The 23726-nt window shown below is 31.1% G+C and overlaps 2 protein-coding genes and 1 pseudogene across 3 annotated transcripts; all 3 read left to right on the plus strand.

The window, feature by feature from the left end:
• Positions 1-1109: 1109 nt before the first annotated feature.
• On the plus strand, positions 1110-2436 carry LOC145585637 (putative calcium-binding protein CML18). Its single transcript, XM_081642342.1, has one exon. It carries the CDS (start codon positions 1275-1277, stop codon positions 1962-1964), a length of 690 nt encoding a protein of 229 aa, XP_081498468.1. The 5' UTR covers positions 1110-1274; the 3' UTR covers positions 1965-2436.
• A 2543-nt stretch (positions 2437-4979) lies between these two features.
• Positions 4980-8721, plus strand: LOC145585638 (NADH dehydrogenase [ubiquinone] 1 alpha subcomplex subunit 2-like). Of its 2 annotated transcripts, XM_081642344.1 has the most exons (5): positions 5035-5102; positions 5203-5293; positions 5417-5513; positions 5707-5813; positions 8277-8721. In XM_081642344.1, the coding sequence occupies exons 3-5, from the start codon at positions 5428-5430 to the stop codon at positions 8378-8380; spliced, it is 297 nt and encodes a 98-aa protein (XP_081498470.1). In that variant the 5' UTR covers positions 5035-5102; positions 5203-5293; positions 5417-5427; the 3' UTR covers positions 8381-8721. The 2 variants fall into 2 exon arrangements, with proteins under 2 accessions (XP_081498469.1, XP_081498470.1); XM_081642343.1 differs by lacking the exon at positions 5203-5293 and having other exon boundaries at positions 4980-5102.
• Positions 8722-20671: 11950 nt separating this feature from the next.
• Positions 20672-21796, plus strand: LOC145585640 (AT-hook motif nuclear-localized protein 22 pseudogene; annotated as a pseudogene).
• Positions 21797-23726: the final 1930 nt, after the last annotated feature.

The raw sequence follows: 23726 nt of genomic DNA on the forward strand, positions 1-23726 counted from the left end.
TTCGAACATTTATTCGTCATTTCTTGGATGAAGATTATGCCAAGGCGATATCATATATTCATATTCAAGACGATTACACAATCTTCACCCTCCTTTATGAAAAATATGGTAGATAACTAGATATGCTGCAAAATTTGTTGGTAAGGTTCCTAGTCTTTTGTCAACTGCTGGGATCAAATAATTGTCCAATAATGAAGCTCAAAAGCATAAAATCTCATACACAATTCAGTCATAATATGCACTTCTTTCTAAACTTCATGATTAACAAGTTGTTGAATACAGTAGGAAAACAATTATTTGTGAAGAGAAGAAGAATAAACAGAGGAAGGGAATACGAATCTGCATATACTACGTAATAAAAATCATCAATATGAATTTGGATCGTTGTTCAGCCAACTTCGCCTCAACTTGTGGATGTTCATCATAGTACTCCGTAGTCCGTATACCCAGAATAGGCTGTGAATGAGACATACCCAAGTAATTTTCTTAATGTGCGTGCCAAGTTGTACGATTATTATATTTAATTAAGATTTAACTTTTATCTGAAACTTACACATAGTATAAAACAAGTTAAAATAAGTTTGGACATAATATAAGAAGTTTATTACGTAGCTATGGTTTTCTATCTATCATGATCATTTATAGTATGGTAGGTACTAGGCATTACCACACCAGCCACGCACCGGCCACTGGCCACCAAGCTATTAATTTATTTGGTTATTTGGTTGACGATAACAAGTGTAATTTCATACGAGATTAATTTATAAAAAAAAAAAAAAAAAAAAAAAAAAAGGTTTGAATTTCCCACCTAATGGTGGAATTACAAAACCCAATCATACTAGTACAATAATTGGAAATAGATACAAATAATCATGAAAAATCATTGAATGTACTGCATTTCCTTTCTTATGATAGACAATTTGATTACAACAGAGGATCCAAGAACAAAACTATTACTAGATTTTTAAGTGGCTGACCTTTTCTAGAATCTGGATTATTCCAATGGTGGGTCATACTTATCTTTGAAATCATTCGGTATTATTTTAGAACACAGACTAATAATAAAGCTCAGCACATGGAATTTTCACATGTATATCCTTACTCTTAGTAAGCATCTTATCATATTATTACCACTTTTTATATCATATTTAAATTAATCCAATGTGTATTGTATATATAAGTTGTCATCTCCTATTAAAACTCCCAACTTTCCTCAAACACCCCAAAATAAAAATATCTTCTTTACTAAAACCCTCCTTAAATCTTGTATAATCATGCTGAAATCTATCAAAAGTTCCTTGATTTCGACACGAAAATCGATGAAAGCCCTTGTTTACCAACACAAAATTCTCAAGAAGTTTATGAAAGCATGCAAAAGTAAGTCCAAGAACAGGGGATTTAATGGGTTTGATGGAATGAAAACATCATTTGCAAACATGGAAATGAGTAGACAATTAGAGTTAGTGTTCAAATTTATTGATGCAAATGGTGATGGTAAGATATCTCCTCAAGAATTAAGAGAATTTCTCTTGTGTTTTGGGCATGATAAGTCTAAAGTAGGTGATGAAGTTGCTACCATGTTAAAACATTTGGATGCTAATGGTGATGGTTACGTTGATTTGAATGAGTACATGAATGTCTTCATGATAAGTGATCATCGCGATCATGATCATGATGTTGTTAATGGTGAAGATGATGTGTATGTCGACGAAGATCATGATGATGGTGGTGGTGGTGGTGGTGGGTTTGAAGAAGATGATCTAATGGATGCATTTCTTGTATTTGATTGTGATAAGAATGGTTTAATTTCAGCCAAGGAATTGCATCATGTACTAAAGAGGTTAGGTTTTGCTAATTGTAGTATTAAGGAATGTAATCTTATGATTAAAGGGGTTGATAAAGATGGAGATGGGTTTGTTAATTTTGAAGAATTCAGGCTTATGATGATGGGTTATGCATGGTAATTATTGATGATGATGAGATTATTGATGATCAAACCAAAAGAGGATGACTTCTTTTTGTGTTTGTTTTGTGATGAAGGAAGAAGCTAACTTTTAGATGCTTATGTTTTTTTTTTTTGGATATTGTTAGTTTATGTAATTTCTTTGATTTTGGTTATTTCATTTTTTTTGTATAGAAATTTGTATAATGTGTGGTATAAAATTATGCAGTATGACTGCATTTGTATCTCATTCAGTGTTGTAGACTTGTAGATAGTCAAAGTGGTTTGCTACTGTAAGAAATAACAAATATCAATGATTTTTCTTGTAAAATGTCATTAGACTTGCTTGTTTTTCAGCAAATGATGTGGTTGCATCATTTTGTTTGACAAAAGCATATATAAGAAATTAAACCAACAAATTGTTGATCGTGTGCTTCACTCAAGTTTAAATACGCGTAGCTTAACTACACTTTTCTCATTAAGATAATTTAAGATATTTCGCCCTTACTATTTTCCTAACCAATTAGACAAGACATTCTCTAACAACTAAAGATGTTTGAAACTACACCAGATATTACAAACGTCGCTCTATGCCTCTATGTATACTTTAGTTCATAATAGAGATGTTTTGAGAGAGGACATGGAGGTAGGGCCTGCAATGAGCCTTAACAAAAATAATTGTAGTTGGTCTTCCTAGTTCAAAGTTCAAACAACGGGTGAAAGGATCGATCCAACATTTGTGCTAAAAAAACAATAAATACTTGTGTGTATCCCTATCAACTACCAAGATCCTCTTTGGCTTCTTCTAATAATTGGATTGGAAGCAAGAGTAAAAATGGATTGGAGCAAGAGTAAAATTGGTAGTTAATTTTGTTAACCAAAATCCTTGTTTTTTTTTTTTTTTTTTTTTTTTTCGAGGGCAAGCGAGCTATTGCATATTATTATTAAACAAGGAACAAAGTGAAAGGGGATTTTGGATGATAAATTTCACCTTTCCGAATTACCCCTTTCAACTTTTAACTACCATCATAAATTGGGAAAAAAAAAATTCCTATCCTTTAATTTATTATAAAAATAAAATGTTACCTTAAATTTTTTTTTTTTTTTTTTGACGGGTACCTTAACTTTTTAAGATAACACGGAGTACTAATCAATCGTTTTTTAATTACTCAATAAAAAAATTATAAAAAAAAAAGGAAAAAAGCTCTAAAATTTTATAACCTTTTTTTTAATAATTTTTTTACCAACTGTTATTAAATTTACAAAAAGGGGAGAATGAAATTTTATAGGCTTCTTATATTGCTCACATCCGTTCTTAAAGTAAGTTTAGCCCTAAGTCTTAAGACTTGGTTGTGACATCATTTTTGGTGGTCCCCATTGAAAATGATATTATCAAATTCTTGTTAAAACTCACTAAGACTTGCACAAATTTATCACTTTAGCCCTAAAACTCAAATATATGTCATATTATACGTAGAAAAGTGTAAAAAAAAATAAAAATAAAATAAAAGTGAAGTGGGTCCCAATCTCAAGTCTTGAGTTGAGTCTTGGAATTTCAAGACTCAACTTGAAACTTGCTTGAGATTTAAGAAGAAAAATGGGAAAAGTCTTAAACATAAATCTTAAGATACAAGATGATGATGTCACCCCAAGTCTTGGGGTTAAACTTGCTCTTAGCTTGTAGAAATAAAGAAAAAAAGGTTAAAAAAAAAACAAAGTATATAAAAATGGGGGTTGTTAAACGTAGCTCCCCTTTTACTAGGCATCGCTCGCATCTTTTTTAGGATTTTTCATTTTTACCCCTATCAAATAAATACCCACGACTCACCCCACGGCACTCATAACTCTCATACTCTCATTCACTCTCATTTTATTTCTCTAAAAAAAATAAAATTAAGTAAAATCAAAGGGAAAAAAAAAGGCACAACATTGATCACAACAACAATAAAAGTACTAGTACTAATTACTCAATTAATCACAAAATTAATAATAATCATAATAAGAATTATAATAATAATAATAATACAAAGATTACAATAATAAATTTGATTAATTAATCAATAAAAAAAACTACATACATCCGCCCCAAATTTTTGGATCCACCTAAAAAATTAGGATTCACTTAAAATTTTCGGATCCACCAAGGAAGATCCGGAAATTTTAGGCGGATGTGGGAGATCCGCCTAAAATTTCCGGATCTTCGTTGGTGGATCTGGAAATTTTAAGTATATCCACCTAGGTGGATCCTAATTTTTTAGGGGGATGTTTTATTTCAAATTTTTTTTAAAAAAAGTACGTCGACTTAGAATCCTCGGACGAAACTTTCGGTGTCCGAACATTGTCATCATCCATCGTCCTAAACCCGTCGCTAATGCTTAATAATTTTTTTTTTTTAAAAAAAAAACTCGGATTTTTGGTGGTAGATCGAATGCGGTGGGCCAGGGTCGGATGTGGTAGTGTCGTGATTTTTTTTTACCACGTGGTAGTAAGTGGAGGGGTCGGGAATGATATTATACCATCATACACTACAAGTTACACAAAGGCAATATCGTCCTTCCATGTCAAAAAGGGAACGATGCCCTGTAAATGGGAGTGTTGTTTAGCAGTTCACATGATAGTTTTTACCCAAATTTCATTATTTAAATCTAGTACGAATTACTTTTTTTTTTTTTGAAGAATAGTACGGAGTACTTATTTGCACAAAACTTAGCTATTTGAACTTTTAAGTGTTTAATTAATTATTTAACTCATTTGAACCTATAAGTGAAATCATGGTAAGAAGAACTAGGTCTATACCTTAGTTGTCACAAATCAATCACGTATTATTACAATTGAACATAAAGTTTACGAATTGATTGGATCAAGTCATCGAACTAGACTTAACATTTTTTTTACCAATCCTAAATGAGAACAATTTACCATCCTATAATCACCTCATAGATGGGTTGGATGGCTTGGTCAACAAAAGAGAGGAACCGGAATAGGGTTATTTTGCAGTAACTCGTAAAAGTGGTCTTATAATAGTACTCGTATATTGGTTTTATACAGCGATCCCTATCAAACATTGACCATACCAACCATCCCGTAAACCTGATTGAAGCACACTCCATATTCTCCATTGAGGCGATTTCTGATATTTCTATCCGAAGCAGCTTCTGAGGTAAGATGTTCATTTTTATTTTATTTTTTTGTAATCATTGAATTTCAATTTCGCAATCTAGGGTATACCGTTGATCTAATTCTCAGTATAATCAATTTAGGGTTCTTCTAAAGTCGATTATTGAACTATTGCTTATAATTACTAAGGTGTGAAAGATCGTAACGACCGATTTTGTTGCTAGAGAAGAAAATGTATGTTATTTTTCGAGCGTAATTTGATAATTGAATCAGTATATGTAATCTGGGTTCTTATTCTTGTAGTTTTTAGAGTCAAAGATGAAATTTTTCTAATTTTTTGGGAATTTATCAATGTAGTTTGAATAGTCATGGCTTGGAGAGGAAAATTATCCAAGAACCTGAAGGAGCTTCGGGTCCTATTTTGCCAAACTTCTCCTGCAAGTGCTGAAGCACGGTACGCTTTCGAGGATTTTTCGGATTGCTGATTAATTTACCCCATTAAATTTGCGATTCCTTGAATTTGTATATTTATTTTGTATTATGATATTGAGTATGATAATGGGAAAGCCTTAATTAAGCTGCTTTTTTGTGAATTTGGATTTGAGCTGTATATCCTTTTTCTTACACTTGCCTTTGAATTGTCTTAGAACTTTTGTTGAGAAGAATTACAAGGAGCTAAAGACATTGAACCCTAAATTGCCGATCTTGATTCGCGAGAGCCGTGGTGTTGAGCCCCAGCTCTGGGCTAGATATGGTAAGGATTAAGGAATCCTACGCTTATATTTGATTTAATCCTTTTCTCCCTTCGCATTTCATGCTCATCTATGGCCTTTCAAATTCTGAATATATGTGAAATGCTGGTGAAGATAATTAGTATTCCTATCAATATGTCATTTCTGCTATTTTGTTATCATGGTGAAACTGTGAAAGTCTCTTTTCGTACTTTGTATTTTTTCTTCTTGGTTTTGTAAGTCATTGAATTTGTGCAGTTTGATCTGAGAAGGGTAATCCAAATTTCTTTCCTGTGATATCTTAAATTTCGCTTTGTTTCTATTCATTTCTTTCATTCTGATGCCCTTTTCCCCTTTTCTTAAAACCACATTGGGAAGAAAATCTTAAGCCTGGAAAATCTGTTTGAGGGATTATATCACAACTTAAGTCCTGTCCATGGTCCTTAACTCCTTATGTTAGCGCTAGTGGTCAATGCCAAGTGATTTACACCCCCACTGGTCACAATTGTGAAGTTCAAGAAAACATTGCACATAGTCTAGAATTAGGATTGCCTGCTCTGTGATGGTACCTGGGGCTGTCACCTTTAGGAATTGAATCCACATAGAGGAGTTTGTATGCTTCTACCTTTTGTTAAACATTGACCTCAGCAGCCACTAATCCTTCACACTTCACTCTTATGCTATGTGAGTGGAGGGGAAAAACCACCTTGATACTGTCAGAATTCAGTCAGGCCTTGCTGTTGGCATGATCTGGGCATGGAATGTGGTTAAAGGAGAGAGAATGAAAATAGTATTGATAAATGGGGGTATGTAATCAGGAAGGATATCCAGAATGTAGTCCTTATCTCATTCATTTGGGTTGTATTGTTGAATGGTGATCTAATAGCACCTTTAATAAAGCCTCTGCTTCTCTATTTTCTCATGCTTTCTTTCTTTTCTTAATTTTGTCATAAATTCTTGCCAGTCTCTAATTATCTCAGTCCATTATCAAACCACCCTAAAACGGTTATGATGCGCCTGTTGATTAATCATCGCAGCTCAAGTTTTTAGGATATTTTTGGTCATGAGCTCTCTCCACTTTGAAGGCTCTTAAGTTCCAATATGTTAGGGACTTAGGGATTCCAGTTGTGGAACTCTTGAGCATTCTGCTGTGCTCATGACCACAGTTTAGGTGACTATGTTTATGCCAGACTTCATTGTAGCTCTGATCTTCTGACCAAAATCTTAAGATACCGGCAGATCTAATGACATGGAATAACACACTGCTAAGCTGGCCATGTTTTAACTATATATCCTGAAGGTCATAGGACCAGCGGTTTGTGAGTGAGTATGTGCTATCTGAAGATTGTATCCATAAAACCTTAATTCACAACGGAGTGCTTGGGAATGAAGTTAACAAACTTAGAGGTTGTTTGGTTGGATCATTTGGAATGGGTTGGAATAGAGTTGGAATCCATTCCATCAATTTTTTTTTTTTTTTTGTTTGGTCGAGCTTTTTAAGTATGGAATGTCATTTCGGGGGCTTGATTGAATCCTTTGCGATGGAAATGCCCTCTTCCCCCAATCAACTAAGGGCAATTCTAACTCTATTCCATACCTGTGGAATCCCATACCCACCACTCCCCCTAGAATCCACACTTTATACTATTAATGAAGCATATAATCCGTTCCAACATTACAAAAAAACTTTAGATTAGTATGGGTTTTAGAATCCATACTTTTCTAGTATGAGATTCCATACCAATCCATTCCAATTTAATGAACCACTCTTATTCAATTCCTCTCAATTGCTCACGTTCAGAGTTTTTTAATTTTTTTTGGTAAATACTCGTGTTCAGAGTTAGAGTACATTATAGCTATCAAGAATTTAACTATTGAGGACCTCCACCTTTTCTTTCTGCATACTTTTCATTTTAAATCTAACCTATAATTTGACCCTCAATGTCCCCTTTATACTTGCATTGCGATACATTACTGTAATATTACCTTCTTTTGGACATTTCAAGTTTTCTAGAAATATGTTGGACGTTGCTTGATTAATAGAGAGTGATTATGAACTTATGTGTTTATCTACATTACTTGAGAAATTATTTGTTAACAGCCAAAATCTGATGTCAAACAAAGCAAACCTTAATTAGACACTGGCTTTTGTAGTTCAGGCTATCAGCTAAAAGCACTTATGTTAAATTCTACATGATACTCGCATGATGAACGATGGAAGCACTTTGTTATCTATGCTGTTCTAGTAGTAGATTAGGAACACACATTGTAGATGTGTCCAAAGTAGATGAAAATTTTCTATTCCATTGGCATTTAGGATTGCTGTCAAATCTGATGCTTAAAACTGGTATTGGAAGATTGAAAAATTGTGAATGATATGTTTCTCATCGGTGACATTTTTTGTCCCAGCAATGTCTTCACTCTTTGATTGGCTACTTCTGAATTTTTCCACCACCAAATTTGACATATTTTACTGTTTTGTGTAGACTTTGGTGTTGAAAAAGGTGTCCGATTGGATGGCATGAATGAAGGACAGATTTCAAAGGCGCTTGAGGATCTTGTGAAAGCTGGGGAAGCTCTTAAAGCTTGAGACTTCTTCAGTTCTTCTTTGAGCAGTTGGACCCCTGCTAGATGAGCCGAACTGTCTGTCAGTTCCCTTATTTGCGTCAACCATACTTAAGGGAGTGAATTGCATTTTGTTCTTTTCTTATTTTCCCTATATTATCGAAATGAACTAGCATTTGTCCTCTATTATAAGCAGCAGAAGGGCATGAAGCTACAGTCACTGTTCAACTGTTGCCTCTTTGGCTGTTTCAGAGTTGAAAACTGTAATAAGCATCCTATAAATGCACCATTAATCATTTGGGATTTGTTCAGCAAATTTAACCAAAATTTTTGTCTACTATAACAAGTTAAGATCTACTTGATTGTTATTTTGGGTAGGACTCAATGCTTAATTACCAAGCCCAATTCCTTGTCTCGGCCCATTGAAGAAGGGCTAGGCCCATATTCTAATCTGAGCTAGTTTTTTTTTTTTTTTTTTTTTTTTTTTTTTTTTTTTTTGAAAGAAAGATCTAATCTGAGCTAGTGATTAGTCCATGTTTATACTAATGGATACCTTATGTAGCTAATTTGCCTCCATTACTATTTATCTTGAATATACGCTTTTTTCTTCCTTTTTTTTTTTTTTTTTTTTTTTTTTTGTATCTGAGGTTATAAAATGTATCGTACGAAGTACAATCAAATATAACTAAATAAATTAAAAACTGGAGATGTCCTTTTCCTTCTGGTCCCTGTTCTACCCCTTGTAAAATTTTCACTCAATCAGGCTGTTTGCAGGTTTTCCTTTAGACAATAAATTTCTTACTATATTCACCTTATTTAGTACCTTAGATAAGTCAACTTTATGACAACTGAATTCGAATAATCTCAATTATACTTATGTTTTAATAAGCTAACTAGATAGGCTAAATAAAAATAAGTTCAAATGAGATTAATAAGATGTCATATGCACCAATGAAGAGTAACTACAAAGCTATTATAATTAAGAAATTTGCCAAATAGACTGAATTATTGAGTTACTAGCATAGTAAATTATAGTCTTCTTTACTTACACTATTTTAACAAAATTAAACTTCAATTTTTTCAATAATCAAAATTTACTTTATGTAGTCAAACATTACCTCATATCCACTAGCAACTTGGCTAAATCTTCATCAACTATCATCCAGTTGTTTATATTTTAATTTCAATGTGATTCTCTACTTAATTATTCAAAATTAAATTGATCATTTTCTACTAAAGTGTACTTGTTTCATTGTCTGTCATATGGTTAGTTACCATCTAATTAATTAAATTGCCTAAAATATCTTTAATATTTCTATTTTTATACATCATATCTTACTTTATAAATAAGGAAAGTGCATTATTCATTCCTCGAAATAATATTCATAACCAATAGGTAAGAAATGTCAGTTGATTAGGTCTAGATCAAGCACCACTTTTACTAATTTAAAATTAGATTAGGCGGATAAATTTTTTATTAAAATTAATTAATTAGATCTCTTTCTAAGATTGATAATTAAATTAATTAACACTTTGAACAATTGTCGTAGGTAATGATTAGCCTCTTTCCAATGTTAAAAAAAATATTGGTTGCTTAGAGATTACTAGATTAGAGACTATCTTATTCATATTCATATAATCATACATAAAACTTTTCAGAGATAAACTATATTTTTTTGTAGTAAAGTATTGGACAAACATATATTTCTCTTAATTTATCAGTACAAAGTTGTCGAAAGATTTGCCTATAAATGGCTACTGAATAATTAAATGCTTTAAATAATGCAAGTACCTGATTTTGTTTGCATACAACCTATGCTATGTTTATGGAAGGTTCCAATTTTTATAACATTTCCAACGAAGTTGGAAATACATAATTAAACACGAGCCTAGTCTCCCACAAATAAATGTACTAGTACTATAATTTAAAATGTGCAATTTTTTTTTTTTAACAAAATTTTATTAATTCCCATGATAATTAATATGAGCATGACATCTTTTGTTATAAATAGTTTGACATAACATGTACTAAATCAATGGTCTTATACTCAATTACTCTTCTTTTTTTTTTTTTTTTTTTTTTTTTTTTTTTTTTTTTTTTGAGAACATACTCAATTACCCTTCTAATACAACTATATAAGATACTAGCCAAATTTATAAAAATTTTCGCAAGATTTTAGTTAAACAAATACTTTGTAATATTATATTCATCCTATCAAAACAATTTTGATATTTTATTCTCGAATTTAACATATCTTATTTGCCCTGGAGGAGCAGGGAGGGCGGGGGCTTGGTCGCCCTCCGTTGCAAATAATGTAGGTCTTAATTAATGCTCATCTAGCACCAGACCAGTAGGAAGTATCAAATCAATAATTTAGTTTGGGAGACACAGAACACTTTTAGGTAAGACAATTAAGACTCTTAATCTTATTGAGGATTATAATTAGCTGTTAATGCTTTGTTATTACTTTATTTTACTATCAATTTATCAAATCATGCCTGTCAATGGGTCAAATCATGAATACTTATCTGGCATCAGGGGATTTAGGAAAGTTGATCCTCTAAAACCTCTTTTATTCTAGAAAAAGTATCCGAGATTGTTTCACTTAGCTAATTTGACTGCAAAACCTTTTGAGTACATTTGGTGCATAGTAAATTTACCTACATCAACTAGTTGTACAATAATTATTTACTAATTTGGGATAACTTTTAACCTTTTAACCTAATTTAGGGTAATTATTATTCGTTAAATTTTTTTTATTAAAATTTAGAAGAAAATATTTTAAGGACATATAATTTTATAAATCACGAGTGTTTTTTATTTACAAGGTCAATCTCTTGTAAAGAGAGTATTTTAACTATTGTACAATATTTAATGTACAATATTAATTGTACACCCGTTTTGTTTAAATTTTATATTAACACAAAGTGACCTATAAAATATAAATATTGTATATTTTATCATCTTAATCTATGAAGTTTAGATAGAAAAGTTATTTGGAGATGGAAAAATGAAATACTAAAAAAATAGAAAGGGTAGCTTTTTATTTATTTATTTTTTTAATTTTTTTTTGTGAAAATAGCTAGATTTTAAACCAGGCTAAAAAAAAAAAAGAAAAAATAAATAAATTAAAAAAATTATTTATCAACACTTTTTTCCCTATTCATAAAATCATTTCTACATTTAGTACCTCCCTTTAAAAAAAATGATTAGAACACTAAAAGTCCATATATTAAACATGGCCATTATTTAAGACTAAATATATGGGATTCATGCCTAGCTAAGTTGTTTATCTCAATTAAAAAAGGATTTGTAACATCATCATGAACGGGCTTAAGCTTTTTTTATAAATAGGAAAATGGACAACTATCTAATGAAGATTGTAGTTCTAGTAAGAGAGGTTTTTTTTAACAAAATACGTATGTAATCTTTTCATCCCTTAATTAATTAAAGTGCATCATATTCACAAAGTTTTAAATAATTTGAATATATTAAAACTTAATTTAGTTGTAATTGGTATTTGAATTATTACCATGGACTAGTTGTAATTGGTATGTGAATAACTGAATATTAACCTTAATTTAAATTTAGTGTTTCATAATTGAGTTATATAAGGTGAACAAAATATAACCTTACTTAAAACATATGATAGTTAAAGATAGTGCAAATTCAACTTGACTAACTTAATATTGGATTTATTATCAGAACTTATAAGCTAGCTTCTTGAGTACTAAGCTAATTTATTTTTGATATGATGGAGAAAATTGCAAAGAAGAGAACTACCATAATAGGTTTATGTAACAAAACTACAACATGTGAATCCTTAAGTATCAAAAACCAAGCAAATTAAACTTTATGATGAGACGGAAGAAATACTCTATATAATATTAAAACTTCTTCCGATATATAACAATACAATATTAATTTAATAATATGGGGTTAAAATTAACAATACGACAAAGGAATCTATGATATGTAAGCAACAATTAGCGTTGACAAAAAGCCAGCAAGAAATAGATCAAAGAAAGAGAGAGATTATTGATGAACAAAGTAGTAGTTGAAGTTGTGATTAGAATGATTCCAATTACCACATCGCTATCCATCACATGGAGACCTCATCACCTTAATTTTTGGTCGGTTGTTTAATTCTTTTATTATTCACTAAATTCAACGCTAGTGCCCAATTATTTTACTAATCCTCTTAATTACATTTAACTAATCAAGGTTTTGTCCTATAATTAAAGGACCACTTTTGGATTAAGTCTTGTAATTGGAGGATAAGTGTTAGGGGCGGGAAAATTGGAACAACCTCAAAATCACTTTCCACCCTAAAAAAAAAAAAAAAAAAAAAAAAAAAAAAAAAAAAAAAACAGTAAAGAACATGCAACATAATGCAAGATTCGAGGGAACTTAATTAGGTGCTCATCACATGTGAACTTATTTCTATGTTTTTGCTTAATGTGGTCCATAAACTATATAATAATATATGTATAAAATGTAATGTATCTTTGCATAATATAAAGTAGCTTTCATATAAAAACTATAGTTTATTCATTGGTAAGTGGAGTATGGGCTTTGATTTCTTATGCTTCACTCTTATGTGTATGTAGTGATAATTATCTAACTAATTAAAGGAGAGTTGATTAAGACATGGTTTAGAGTAGTTAGTTTATTACTTCTGTTTTTCTACCAAAATAATTAAAATAATTTGTTTGAGTTGGCATATTTCACCATATAATTGCAAGTTGCTACAATTTTCAAGGTGTATCTCTATATTGCTAAGCTAGCTACTTCTCTCTAAAGGGAATGCTCTCTTAGCTGTTTTTGTACACCAAAACTTAATTGTTTTCTTGCTCACTAAATTCAATGAAAATTGATCCATTTGTTTTTAGAGATTGTGAAGCATGGCATCGTTTATTTTATTAGATTAATGATTAGTTTGATTAAATAATTAGATGCCAACATCGTTATAATATTGTTTTCTTGAAGATAAATGACATATTATAACACAGACCGGAAAAGTAAAGGAGAAATTTTCAAATTAAATGTGAGTCTGATAGTATCGAACTCTGACATCTCGTCTAAAGTTCTTCGATCAACTTGGCCAATTGCTAGATCAAAGTTGCTAGTTGTAATTAATGACATGACGAAGGGCCTAATATTCTAATATTAACATTGATTTCATGCTAACATACATGTCTCTAACCCTTAATTATTTGTTAAGTGAAAATATCAATAAGATTTTTTTTCCCTCTTTTATTTGAAGAGTTTTATAAGAAAAAAGAAAGTTAGATAATGGTCACATCAAAACCGCACGAGAGGGTATATATATAGGGGAATGTTTTTATATATACTTCGTACTCATTTTGATATTATTATTATTACAATATCAAAAAAAAAAAAAAAAAAAAAAAAAAAAAAAAAAAAAAAAAAAAAAAAAAAAAAAACTGTTTATAAATCACTAACAAAAGTGGAGTTGCATGGTTAAATAATAGCTTATTCCGTATGATTTTGTCTCTTTCGATATTGGAGCATTTTGTGAGACAATTTGGTATATATATTAATTAATATATAATCTTTTTTTGACTACATTAGCATGGAAAAAATTGTTTTATATAAAACAGTTAATTTAAATTCATACTCTAAAGAAACAATCATTGTAATTAGAAGAGAAGCTATTATTTTAGCCTTTTAGGAGGTTTGATAGATTTGATTGAATAACGCCTTTTTATAATTCAACAAATTAAATCAAGTTCCATTGACTTCGAAGATCATGTATGATTGAACTTATATTAGGGTAACAAAACTGTGGATATTATTTTTCTCCATCTTTGACTAATTATAGTATGAATGTATGTAATTATGTGAAAGGAGATTTGGTTAGTGTGAGGGTTGACAACCTTATACGAGACAAGATAGAGAGGGTTATAATGAATATTGGGTATTTAATTTCAGACTTTTTTTTTTTTTTTTTTTTTTTGACATTAAAAACTATTCCGTGTAGTAACAATATTGTGATCAGTTGTGTTCTTATAAGATTATTTTGACTTATTTTAGAAAAAAAAAAAAAAAAAAAAGATTTAGGTAAAATAATTTTAGACACAACAAGTTCAGATACAGTCAAGAGTTTAAACAAAATAAGTCATAAAGATAAGTTCAGGCACAATAATATTACATTCGATGAAACGATTACATTGGATGAGGAGAGTTGAAAATTTTAAGGTACAGGCGGTGGTACCATGCTTGGTACATACAAAAAACGCAGAAAGAACATGTAGCTAATTTGTAAAGAACGTACAACTATTTTGTAAAGAGTATATATCTGTTTTGTAAAGAACAACTATTTTTTTGTTATTATTTTTTATTTATCTAAAGAACATCTATAATATTAATAAAGAACATTTTGTCAAAAAGAACATGATAATATTATGTTATAAACATTATTTATATATACCCACCATAATTTAAAGATGAAATTCAAAGAACATTTCACAATAAGCAATGAACATAATATTACAAATAAAAGTACATTACACTGACAATAAAAGAACATGGAAATATATTCTTTTCACTCTTTTTTGGTAAAAATACGTTCTTTTTACTTTAGGTATGTGTTCATTATTATTTAATAGTATGTTCCTTTCACTATAGATATATGTTCTTTACATTTGTATAATATGTTCTTTCCGCGAGAAACGTCTGTACAATGCATAGTATAGGCGCCTGTAGAAACCACGCACCGGAGGAGAGTTGGCTTAGCTAGGCGCGTAGTATGATTATTGGATCGAGTGAATTGCTAGCTCTTGGTGTAGGTTGGTAATCGATATACTGCAGCGTGGGAGTTGAGGCCAGGCTGAAATGTGGATGAGCTAGCTTAGTGTAACACGGTTTGGATAAAGAACGTCATATTGAGCTCACTTAGCAGCAAAATTACTTATTATGTAGTACTCGTGCTTTCTTTAATGGGATGTTCCACGTATTTGCTAACTCATTTTCTTCTAAATAAAGGTGTTAAAAACTAACATAAGGATCGACCCAGCCTAAACAAAACTTGATTTAAATTTTGATTTGCACAGATACAATAATATAACATGACTCAAATTGAAATAGATCATGCATACCCGATCTGATTTGAATCAGATCCCCAAATCGACACCTTTAGTTCCAAGACATCATAACCTTGGATGAACTCTTTAATACTTATGTCTAAAGCAAGAAATAAAAACTTAGGAATTATCCAATGTACAGTAAGTTGTTGATGAAAGCAAATAAGAAGAAGAAAAAGGGCAGCAAATGCAATGCATCTGACAGACATAATAGCTTAACGAGCATGTCCAAATCCATGTGTACTACTCCTTACTCCGTAGCAGATAAGCCTCATTGCCCCCTTTATCTCTCTATTCCCCACTTTACCCTTACATTCCGCCATTGAAACGCAGCGTTTTGTAGGTGGCAAAGACCGCGTTACGATTAATGCGCAGCGCTTTAACTTTTCCTTTTTTTTTTTTTTTTTTTTTTTTTTTTTTTTTTTTTTTTTGGGTTTTCTTAACCTTAGGGCACGTGAATGAGTTATGACTTGACTGTTTCTTGTAACATAATAAATATGCTGCATTGCTGCCATATTGTCTCTCTAAAACCTTAACCTATTTGAATTGGCTGATAAGAGTATTGTTTCAACTTAATTAAAGGTCTTATATTTGATCAGGAGACACTACACAATAATATAATTTGTCGGTCGGAAAAATTTTCTGCCAATTATGGATCCATTTTGTTCTAATTTGAATTAGTCTAACTAAGAGTCTATTCTGATTTACTGAATTGAGTTGAACTGAACTGAACTGATTGGAGGTGAACTAAACTAAATTGAACTGAATAAAATAGAGCTGAAATGAATTGTTTATGAGCTGAAGAGAAGGAAATTAGGAAATGAACTGATTGAAGCTGAACTAAAGTGAACTGAAGTGAAATTAAGCTGAACAAGCCTTAAGTAATATACGTAGTAGTCTTCTTATATATTGAATAGAATTTAAAGCCTTTAAGTAAAATATTCATGCTACTTGTTTTTAACCATATTTTAAAAATCTGTTATTACTACTATTACTCTAGGGTGTGCATTACTACATAAACAAATATCAGATCAAATGTTTGTTAGTGAAAAATAAGTATTTTTTGCAGTTTCTTACCGTAAATATCAAGTTTATGTAGTATTTGAAAATTGAAATTCTTTCTACTCCTACGGAGTATTATTTTTACATTTTTGGGAATTATTGATTCAAACTGAACTTTGGCCCATATATTAACCGTTGAACAAACTTTAGACTCTGATTTCAGTGTCAAAACTTGTATCGTTTCTTTCAACAGCTAATGCATACGTGTGTGTAACAATAATCTTCATCGGAAAAGTTAATATTAACTCTTACTATTTCAAAATGGAATATTTGACTCATATTAACATGGAAACTTACTTTGTATCATCTACTACTATTGAATATTTGAATTGACACAAGTGCTTTATCGTTACACTAATCTTAACAGCACAAACTATGTACTACAGTACATTATTCTCATCTTTATAATTAATCATAATTTATATGTAACGAGTATCTTTCTTATTTGGATTGATCTGTCAAAGTCACTAATTAATAAGAGTTGTAACCATTAATCAATCCACCACCTTAAGGTTGTGTTCTATTAATTAAACATGTTCAAATAAGTTTAAATAAGATAAGTTTATGAAAAGTAAGTAAGTTATGAGGAGTATTAACAAGAGCTACTTAGGACTTGTTCTTTTCAATTTAATTTCAGTTCAATTCAGTTCAGTTCAGTTTCTAATTTTCTTCTCTCATGAACAATTCAATTAAGCTCACTTTACTTCAGCTTATTTTAGTAAATCAGAACAAAGTCTTAAAATGCAAGTTATAATAAGTTCATTTAACCTCAGTTTAAATCAGTGAAAATCAGGTGAAAAAATCCCCCTAAATTACATACTTCGTACATGATATGAGCTCACCGGACCATCCAAAGTTACAAGTTAATTCCTCCATACATCTAAACCACAATGTATCATATTATATTACTAATAATTTAAATCAAATAATGAATCTACGTAACTATTAATTCCGGACCTAAGTCATGGTTAAGAACAGTAATCCCTGGATGGGAATAAAAGTGAATGGTAATGAAATTGGGGTAAAGGGACACGTGGTAAGCATATGATAAGGGTGGGAGAGTGGGACCCAAAAAGAAGAAGGGAGACGGCCATGAGACACGGCCTGAGCAAGAAAGGGTGTTGAGACCCGTAAAACGACTCCAATTTCCCATAATCAGATCATCCCCCCATCATCTTATTAGCTCTTCCACATGCACCATTCTCTTTCTCTCTCTCTCTCTTTCTTCCTGGTTTTTCCAATTTTATTTCATCCCCTCTATATCAGGAAATTGTTTGTAATAACGCCTATTTTTTCTACTTGTTATTTTTTTGTCTTCAAAGTTCAAAGACTCTGTTTGGACTGTCATTTTCTTATTGTCAATGTTTGACTAAATTAAAGGATTTATTCTCTTCCGTTTATTTTCATTTTAATTTAGCTCTAATCAAGTTCAGTTCTTAATTTCCTTCTCTTATAAAACATTTAATTTAGTTCGGTTTAGTTTAGTTCAGCTTAATTCAGCTCAGTTTAGTAAATCAGAACAGACCTGCAGACTGATTTGACCATTTAGGAACATGATCGCATCTAATTAACACTCTTCTATCCTTCATTTTTCTCTTAAAATCATAACTGAGTGAAAATATGAAACCCTGTTTGATTTATTTACAATACATCTATTAGTTATTATTGATATATTATCTTGTGATAAAAAGTTTTTTTTAGTATGCAGATGTTAAGATTGGTCTTAAATGAAAACATCAAAAGAAAACAGTAAATGTGGCAAAAATTCATAAATAGCCATAGTAGACTAGCCACAACTATCATACGATAAACATTATCCCCAAAAATATATACCATAGCAGAAATCATAGTCATACAAGATCATATAATGCCATAATACAATGTACTTCAATTCTAGTCCACTTATTTTGGCTGCTAAATTTTTAAACTACTGCTTGGTTTATTTGGAGTATTATAAAATGGCACACAGTAATTTGTTACGAAGTACGTGATGAGTTACGCAAATTGAAGACAATAAATAGTTTAAAATTAAAAGACGGTACTGTAATTAGATAACTATTTAATTAAGGTGTATATATATCATATATAACATAAGACATGGAGAGATGAGGGATGGAAAATGGACAACATATTATTATTATGTACTTGTACAAGTTTGCTAAATGTATGTAACTCATTAATTAAGGTACAACCTAATTATTAACAGGAGCTAAAATTAACAACAAGAAAAGAGAGATGTTTAATTAATTAATAATTTAAATTATTGGGTTGGTGGGGTTATGGGGTGTTTAATTGGATGATATATTAGGGGGCAGGGTTTAAATTAGGTCATATTAATAAAATGGGTCAACATCATTCAACCAAATATGAGGATAGGGACAAATTTGGAGTGTATCTGGGAGGGTCCCATTTTTGAGATGAGGGGCACTTTCTTTTCTTTTCTTTTGTTTCCTCACACTAATTCACACGATACAACCCCATTTGGCCATTCATCTTTTTTCTTCAAGTTCCCCTAAATTAATGAACATTAATTACATATTCTTGATTGATTAGGGAGTTTATCAGATCATACCATCGGTTGTACAATAGAAATTGTACTGATTTGATTGTATAGATGAGTTCTCAAAGTTAGTATATATTGAGAATACGAAGTATAATAATTTTAATAAAGAGGATACTTAATAAGATTATATATATATATATATATATATATATATATATATATATATATATATATATATATATATATATATATATATATATATATATATATATATATGATTAATTAGGTTCAACACATTAAACTAAACCACACCACTTAACATTGATTTGTTTCCTTCAACTATTTTTCATTAATTTTGAGACAATTAAGGTCTTATAAATTGAGTTTGAGAGAATTTAGTTTATATAAATTTAAAACAAATTAAGATCGAAATTAAAATGAGTTTACATTTGTTAATTTAGGTAAAATAAGAACTACCCAAACTTAATATACAAATACAATAATTTTCAATTAATTATCTAAGTTACAGAGTAAAATAAAATAACTACAAGGATTATAGATCAGAATTCATATACATGAGTTCTTATTTACAGAACTTTTTATATACACCTGAGTGCACGGTGTACCCAACTAAATTAAAATTAGTTTTTGTTTTTAGTTTGATGATTTAATAAATGAATAATCATCTAAGTGAGTAAAAATTACCCTTAGAGCTTATTCTGGTTTACTGAACCGAGCTGAACTTAACTTAACTGATTGGAGATGAACTGAATTGTTTATAAGAGAAGGAAATTAGGAACTAAATTGAACTGAACTGAATTGAAATTAAACTGAAAAGAACAGGCTCTTAGTGTACCATATACTTCGGTAGTGTTTATAACAATATCTCCTTTATTTCAAATACAATGGAATTAAAAAAAAAAAAAAAAAAAAACATATTCTATAAGTTTTTTACATGGTTTCACATGAGCTCTAATCTTCACAATTTAAAAAATTTAGACCAAAATACCATAAAATTTTTGAAAAAATCCAACACCATCTAATAATTTGTTTTCATTCACTCACTAGTCAGTAGTCACCGCCCATGCGCATGCTGCCTTTCCTCCTTTCTCCTTACACAAATTCTCATAACCCATCTTCTAACAACCTTATGTCCTTAATCCCTCTTACACCCCAACAAAAATTAAATTAAAATAACTTTTTAAAAATAAAATAAAATAAATAAAATCCTAACCCTTTAAGACCTAACCCTAACCCAACTCTCCCAAATTTCCCCCCCCTTTTTTTTTGTTGATTCTTATTTGTTACCCCTCATCAAAAAAATATATCATCAAAGCACACATCTCTCTTAAAATTTCTCTCTCCTCTCAAACTTAACCCAATCTTCAACTTCTTCTCTCCAACACTTTCATTCTTCTCCCTTCATTCTCAACCTAAAACGTTGCTCTACTCTTTTTCTTGCATTTTTTCCGTGATTCTTTTCACCCTAATTTTACCAATTATCTTTTCCATCAATTCCATTTTTCAAATATGAAAATTTTAATTCTTAGCTTCTAATCATCATTTTTTCTTTCTTTCTTGTTCTAGTTAATTAGGGTTAATAATTCATATAAGTCCTTCATCGTTAAGGTTGGTTTTATTGATTTCGATAATATGGATCAAGTAACTGCTCATGGAAGGCCTCTTCCTCCTCCTTTTCATTCCAATAGTCTTCATCTAAACCCTCATCATCAGTTTCACCACTTTCAGCAACAACAGCAACAACAACAACAACAACCGCAACTTGTACTTCAACAACAACATCAACAGCAACAGCAACAACAACAACAGCAGCATCATAGCTCGGAAGCTGAGCAAAGCGGAAGTAGTAGCGACCTTAAATCGAGTCTAAAGAGGGAACGAGACGACTCGGGGGCTGCTGATAGCAAGAACGAAGGCGGAGGAGACGGCGAAAGAGAGATCCAAAGACGGCCTAGAGGAAGACCAGCTGGATCCAAGAACAAACCCAAACCACCTATTATTATTACAAGAGATAGTGCTAATGCTCTTAGATCTCATGTTATGGAAGTTGCTAACGGGTGTGATATTATGGATAGTATAACTAACTTTGCTCGTCGTAAGCAAAGAGGGGTTTGTATCTTAAGTGGAACGGGAACTGTTGCAAATGTTACTCTCCGGCAACCGGGGGCACCGGGTGCTGTTGTTACCTTACATGGGAGGTTTGAAATTCTATCTTTATCTGGGTCGTTTTTACCGCCCCCAGCTCCACCTGCCGCTTCTGGACTTACCATTTATCTGGCTGGAGGTCAAGGCCAGGTGGTTGGGGGCGGGGTTGTAGGGCCTCTTCTGGCATCTGGCCCTGTAGTGGTTATGGCCGCGTCTTTTGGGAACGCGGCCTATGAGAGATTACCACTAGAGGAAGAAGAGGGAGGTGGGGCCCAGATGCCAGGAGTAGGCCCTGGGAATAATGGTGGCGATGGATTAGGGTCACCGCCACCTGGAGGAGTAGGAGGGCAAGTCATGGGCGATCCCAGTAGTAATAATAATAATAATAATAATAATAATGGAAGCGGAAGTGGTGGAGGATCAGGAGGAGGAGGGAATTTACTACAAGGGTTGCCACCAAACTTGTTGAATTCATTGCCACCTGAGGCTTTTTGGGGTACTCCTAATAATCGACCTCCTTATTGAGATTATGATGATCAAATGTTAGTACATTTTACTCCTTTGATGGGTTAATTATAAGTGAATGAATGTTTTAGTTTTCTTTTGTTTGAATGAATGAAGCTCTTTGTTAAGTTGGAAACTTTTACTACTCACAATTTAAGTAGAGAGAAAGTTTATCCCTCATCATCCTGCTTTATTATTTCCTTATATTTGCCTTATCTATGTTTGTTTGGACAATTTTCTTTTGTTTAATTTTCCCTTCTTTGATCTTACATTACTTTGGATGTTAATAATTTTCATGGGTTTTGTTTTTGTTATTGATTTGTGATAAACCATCAACTTACATTAGTGATGCTAATGTCCATGTGTGAAATTTAATTTGTAAAGCTGCTTAATTTCAAGTTTTTACACTTCATCTTGAATTCTTGATCATATAACATATATATACAAGAACATTATAATTTTAAAAATTAAAATTGTCCACGTTTTCAGTACCTCTACTATTTCTCTCCATGTTCTATGTGATTGTTATATGACCGAGTTAAATATAAACATATAAAACTATCAAGTTTTTTGTTTCTATTTTAAAAATAACAGAGTAATTAAAATAAAACAAAACGGAGGAAGTATTATAAATTTTGTAATTTAACAAATTAAATGTTTTTTTTTTTATTATTTTTTTTTTTTAGAAAAGGTGGGTCAATTATCCAAAACCTTAAACTACTTATGATCCATCTTTAATTATAATTATGAAAGAAGTATATAAACATATATTTTAGGAAAACAAAAAATAATGAATAAGCAGAGTAAAAGTAGGGAGAGTCTTTGATCACTTTCTTTGTACTTACTTCACATGCAACTCAGCGCCCACCAACTTTTTCTCACTGCACGCATTACCATCATTCATTCCCATAACTTCGCTTTTATCACATAATTAAAAACAAATTAATTACTATTCTAAACATGTTACATGACCATAATCATAGAGATTAGCATCAACTTAATACACACTAGACAATATAGCATGGGCATCACATACAACATTGTTGGATAGTGGTACATAAGAAGCTAAAATTGAACACTGAATGATGGACAGTGTATGATTATATTTAAAAACACGGAATTAATATTACATGGATACACCTATACATAACGGCCTTTAAGGCTGTATATAAACATTACTAGGGCTAAGGGGGTTGGGATATATGATGTATTAAGAGTGAAGATTGGAGAAGGTTAGAAGTAGTGAGTAGTGAGTAGTGTGCATAGAAGAAGGTGATTAATGAGTGAACATATTGGTGATCTGACTGAAGGATTGCACATTTGCACGTGCGCTGCTACTTGATGCTCTGAATAAACTAATTTTAAGGTGCTAAAAAAGTTCCTTTTCGAGGCATTTTTTTTTATTTATAAAATTAAATTAAAATAAAAAAACATTTTAAAAAAAAAAGACTGAACAGATTCACAGCTCAACACTTAAAAAAACAGAAGTATGTAAGTTAGATTAAAAAAAAAAAAAAAAAAAAAAAAAAGACAGCAAGACCCACACACCTCTCCGGCTTGAGAGTTTGTGAAGCTTATAACCATTTTTATTTCTGTTAGTTTCTCTCTCTTCTTTCTCTCTCCTCTTACTTGTTTGCAATTGAGAGGTTGTGTAAGAGTGGAAGCTTGTTGTTCACTACTCATCACTGTTTTTGTCTCTTAAATTTATTTTAGTTTAGTGCACCCTTTATTTTCACTTTTAATGTAAAATAAAATAAAGTATTTTTTTATTATAATAACAATAGGATTTTTTAAATCTCATTGAAACGTATGTTAGTACTCCGTATTATTTTCTCTGCTTCTAAATATCCGATCTTGTTAAAGTGTATTGAGTTACTCTAATTTCTCGGTTTTAATATGTATATATGTAAGTTAAAATTTATTTATCTTTAATTAGCTTTTGGATCGTTAACCTTTACTTGTCGACATCGTGTTTAGCAAAGAATTTACTTTGACTAATGATACTAACTACTAAGCATAGGTAGTTCAA

The sequence above is a fragment of the Chenopodium album genome, chromosome 16 (assembly GCF_948465745.1).
Source record: "Chenopodium album chromosome 16, dcCheAlbu1.1, whole genome shotgun sequence".
NCBI lineage: Eukaryota > Viridiplantae > Streptophyta > Magnoliopsida > Caryophyllales > Amaranthaceae > Chenopodium > Chenopodium album.